Source organism: Elaeis guineensis, chromosome 15, assembly GCF_000442705.2.
Source record: "Elaeis guineensis isolate ETL-2024a chromosome 15, EG11, whole genome shotgun sequence".
In the NCBI taxonomy this organism is placed as follows: domain Eukaryota; kingdom Viridiplantae; phylum Streptophyta; class Magnoliopsida; order Arecales; family Arecaceae; genus Elaeis; species Elaeis guineensis.
This window is the reverse complement of record NC_026007.2, coordinates 42,473,715-42,478,351: the sequence shown is the minus strand read 5'-3', so window position 1 is coordinate 42,478,351 and position 4,637 is coordinate 42,473,715. Positions and strand designations below refer to the sequence as shown.

Genomic DNA, 4,637 nt, shown 5'->3' with positions numbered 1-4,637 from the left:
GAATTCTCTGAGCAGTTACCTCGGCTTTGGATTCTTCCTCCCCAACCTTATTAGCTTCAGTAGGATCCTCGTCAACCTCGATCTGATGCAACAACAAAATGCATGCAGGAAAATATCTTGTATAGTTCATTTCTTGCACAATATAGCCCCCAAACCTTATAGACAGGTTTTCTTCCACTCAAGTTTATTTTTCAATAGAGAAAAAAGTAATGTCAACTTTCGCCAAATACTGTTTACCTCTTTAGTAAAACCCTTCTCTTGCCATGTATATATTGGGAAAGAAACAAATTGTGAGTAGTTCTTCACTAGTTTCTGAATCCTTTCAGGATGAGCAAAACCCTTGTCATCATGCTGATAAATGCAGAAGATGGAGATGTTAGAACATGAGTTTTGGAATAAAATGGCAATTAGTTGGAAGCAATTAGTCAAGCCTATTAGAGACCTTAAGGTACAATGTAAGATGGGTGCCTCTTGGAATTAGTTTTTCAGGGTCTGTCTCCTCCCGTATTGTATAAGAACTAGCACCTGCCTCTCCCTCCCACACATATTGCTTATCAGATTTTGGGCTCTTTGTTGAGACAACCACCTGTTTGTCACAAGCTATAGCAATCAGTAATAATGAATGAGAACTAGGAGTTAGACAGCAACTGCATGAAAATGCACTTCAAAAAACAATCACGAGATGTTTACAGCCAGAAAGCATTCATTGCTCCACTGATTAGAATCAGGAAATACATGTGGTAGAAAACATGGGAAGACTGCTTTAAGTATATACCTTGTCAGAAACAAGGAATGACGAATAAAAGCCGACGCCAAATTGGCCAATTAGAGTGCTGTCAGCACCAGCTTCTTGGCTCTCCTGTGGTTGAAGACTCAAATATAGATATTATCTACATGAATCAACTATATTGATATCAACAAATAAGGAATATGAAGGGCATAGTTCGGTGCATCATACCTTCAATGCTTTTAGAAACTTTGCTGTTCCACTATGTGCAATGGTTCCTAAAGAGTCAACAAGTTCTTGCCTGGTCATACCAATACCAGTATCCCTGAAGAAAATACAAAAGTATTTGTATAGGAATTTTTTAGCATACAAGAAGAGCACCCGATGTTGCTAATAATTAAAACTCAAAAGCAAAACTTACATAATTGTAATTATCCCATTGTCTTTGTCAGTTTGGATACGAATGTCAAGGTCAACAGCATCCTTCAGAAGTTTAGGTTCGGTAACACTCAGATAACGTAGCTTGTCAAGCGCATCACTCGCATTGCTATCAAGAGGACAAAAAGGAAACAAAATGAATTAGGTTCATAACAGTTTTGACAAGATATCCACTAATGGATGTGCATTATGAAAATAAACTTAAAAACCATTACATCCTCTGTTCCTAACAATCTGAGTCCAATGCTCTCACAAAAATACATCTGAATATATTACTTGGTAAGTGGTAAGATGAATATTTCTTTTAGCATCTAGTTGATGTACAACAAACCATATCATACCATCAAGGCCAGGGTGGCCAGTTTACATAAGACTGGTTAAAGCATGATATGCTGTATTGTCAAAACATGGGATGGTCTTGAATATGAACATGTAAACACACTTGCTCAAAGTTCACAGTTTCTGAGATATATTAACAATTATGCAACAAGCATGAAAAATGCTTTGTGAGAACCATGACTTTGCAAAATTATATCTAGAGAATGTATCAATGTGATCAAAATACCAAGTTGATTTTCCCCTTCAAAAAATCAAAAATCTGAATGAAAGTGAGGCATCTCCAAAATAACAGTAATACATAGTGAAATTCCACTTACCTAATCAACTCCCGAAGAAATATTTCTTTGTTGCTGTATAAGCTATGAACTATGAGGTCCATGAGACGACTAACCTGCCAAATACAAAACCACAAGCAAATGTTTGACCCCAGCAATCTCTACAACTACTAGAATCTTGACTCTAGAAATGGACCAAGTACCTCAGCCTGATACTCAAATTCCTCACATGTCGGATCAGATGTATCAGCCGATGTAGCAGTTGACTCATGACGGTTGCTAACAAGAATGCTGTTTCGAAGATTTGGATGCATTTCATGGTTTGGGTCATTGGTTTTTGTTGCAGAAAACATAGAAAGCCATCTGGTTTGAAATTGTGGGACTTTGACCTGGTTCTCCATTAACTAAAAGAAAGAAGAAAACATATTAAATCAGTTTCACAAATTTAACCCATTGAGATGTCACATAACTTCCAAAGACACCAATAATGTATCATCTACTTCAGTACAATGAGCACATCACAAGTAAAGGAGATAGCAAAAGTGTCAGCTAAGGATGCTGCTAGTACAATCTGATAGTAACTAAAACAGGAACAAAATAAGCATACTCAGTTGTAATGATCCAAAATTCCAGTCAAGCACCAAAAGTCCAGCTGAAAAAGAAGAAAGGGGAAGGAGGAGGAGGAGAAAGAGGGGGGGGGGTGTGGTGGGAGGGGAGGGGTTGTTAACAATGGTCGACAACATATATTGTAAAACAGAATGGTTCAGATTTAGGCAGATGGAGAAACAACAAAGGGATATCGATGCTAAAAAAAATGCCCCACAATATATTAAAGTAAAAACTGATAAGAATTTGAGCTGACAATTGCATGCATGCCTATAAACTATTCACTCTCGCTTGTAATGCTTGAAAACATCCAAATTACCCTTATGAGATCTCTTTTCACAAACGAGATGTTGATGAGCCACAAGAAAAGTTGAAAGTTATAATTTATAAAGTCACAATTATTCACACTCCACACATGATCCAAAAGAAAATTTCTCATATTTCACCTTGCTAATACCATTCTAATACATTCATTATTAGCTTCCCCTCAACTGATCAAACTCCATTTCCATATATTCACCTAAAACAAAGGCTTATTTTGAACATAAAAGGAACACTTTCATTGTCTAAGCTAATGGGATCACATTGTCAATACTACAAAAAACCATTAGACAAAATGGTGAAAGTGGATGATAATATCTGCCAAACTCCATTTTCATATCCGAATCTATCCAGATATGGGTAGAAATTTGGCCATCCAACTAATATCCATATCAGTATCCATATCCATCAAAAAAAAGAAAAAAAAAATGGATTGACAACTATCCGATCCATATCCAGATATCTAATTCTATTTGTAATCCTTTTAATTTTATATAGCACTCATGAACTTTTAAGGTAAATAAGCAACCATAACAATATGCTATTAACTTGCCGGAGGCCATGGGCAGGCCTAAAGTCACAGTAAGAAAGATTGCATTGGCAGGACTCCAGTGGCCTACCATCACGACAAATGTGAAGGATTTTGTGCATCCACTTGGTAATATATGTGATTCTATGGTCATAAAATTTAATTATCCAACTTATATCAGCATTTATATTCATACTTCCATGATCCAATTTGTACCCATATCCTTTTAGAACATATATGGATATGAATTTTTGTATTCGACTAATATCCGTATTAGTCAAAAAAAATATGGATATGGATATACTGGTATCCAGTTCATATCCAGTCTGGTTTCAGCTCTAGATAAAAGAAAGTATAAAATATAAACATTTATTGAATTACATTTCCATTCCCTACATTTTTAAAAAATTGAATATGGTATATGAATCCAAATTTTTATTTTTAACTTAATTACTCCACAGAAAAGCTTCAAAATTCCCGCTAAAATCAATCAAAACCTTTATCATCACAATAATGAAAGTCAATTCAGTCCTCAAACTACAGCAAACAATACAAAACCAATTCAATTTAACAAGGGAGAAACCAACGCAAAATGAAAACAACCAAATACATAACCTCGTTCAAAGATAAAACCATTCATATCCAACACCAGCATATGAAAATACTCCATCAATTCAACAAATCAACTCGCACATATCAAATCAAATACAAAAGCAGAAAAAGAAAAACAAAGAAAGAAAGAAACATGACAGATAAATCATAAATTATAGGATTGAAGGAGTTCGGAATCCTTGGCATACCGAGTTGGGACAAGACGAGGAGGTGGAGGCGGTGGGAGCCAACGCTCGTCGTCGCGCGCTACTGGCGCGGACGACGGCAGAGACGGATCGCCTCGAAGCCCCAAGCATTTACTCCTTTTCCTTCTCTCGTTCACTTTCTATCTCTCCTTCGTCACGGTCGCGGAGTGGAGGGAGAGACGTTGGAGGCCACCCACGGTTTTAGGTTTAGAATGGGAAGGGCATGGTTGGGATTTTTGGTAAGTGTCGCCGTTGGTTCTTTAGGAGGACACACGAAGAAGCTTCCGGATGCGGGACCACGTGAGAACAGGATGGGACAAGGGTGGTGGATAATTGCACATTTATCCGGATCCGACCCGAATGGGTTTCGGATCTGGCTCGGACGCGATCCCACCCATTCAATTGACCAGTGGGTTGGGAATGGCCATTTATCCCACGCACCTAAACCTGACCCGACTTGAACCTAGGTTAAGAATATCAAGCTTGGGTCAAGCCCTACCTCGCCTTGGATGTGGTGTATCTCTACCCTAACCCAACCCACCAGATTCCCAGCTCCATCCTAAACTAATTTGAGTACGACATTCCTCGCTGGTCTGGGAGCTAAC

The 4,637-nt window shown here is 37.8% G+C and overlaps 1 protein-coding gene across 1 annotated transcript in view; it reads right to left on the bottom strand.

The window, feature by feature from the left end:
- The window catches only part of LOC105061486 (heat shock protein 90-6, mitochondrial), a 12,925-nt gene extending 8,650 nt beyond the window's left edge, over nucleotides 1–4,275 (bottom strand). The window contains exons 1-9 of the mRNA XM_010945548.4: nucleotides 4,036–4,275; nucleotides 1,983–2,183; nucleotides 1,822–1,895; nucleotides 1,149–1,274; nucleotides 959–1,052; nucleotides 776–859; nucleotides 443–586; nucleotides 238–351; nucleotides 20–82 (exon numbers count right to left, since the gene is read on the bottom strand). Of these exons, the coding sequence (XP_010943850.1) occupies nucleotides 20–82; nucleotides 238–351; nucleotides 443–586; nucleotides 776–859; nucleotides 959–1,052; nucleotides 1,149–1,274; nucleotides 1,822–1,895; nucleotides 1,983–2,183; nucleotides 4,036–4,143 (1,008 nt within the window). The 5' untranslated portion in view covers nucleotides 4,144–4,275. The remainder of the gene's footprint in view (nucleotides 1–19; nucleotides 83–237; nucleotides 352–442; nucleotides 587–775; nucleotides 860–958; nucleotides 1,053–1,148; nucleotides 1,275–1,821; nucleotides 1,896–1,982; nucleotides 2,184–4,035) is intronic.
- Nucleotides 4,276–4,637: the final 362 nt, after the last annotated feature.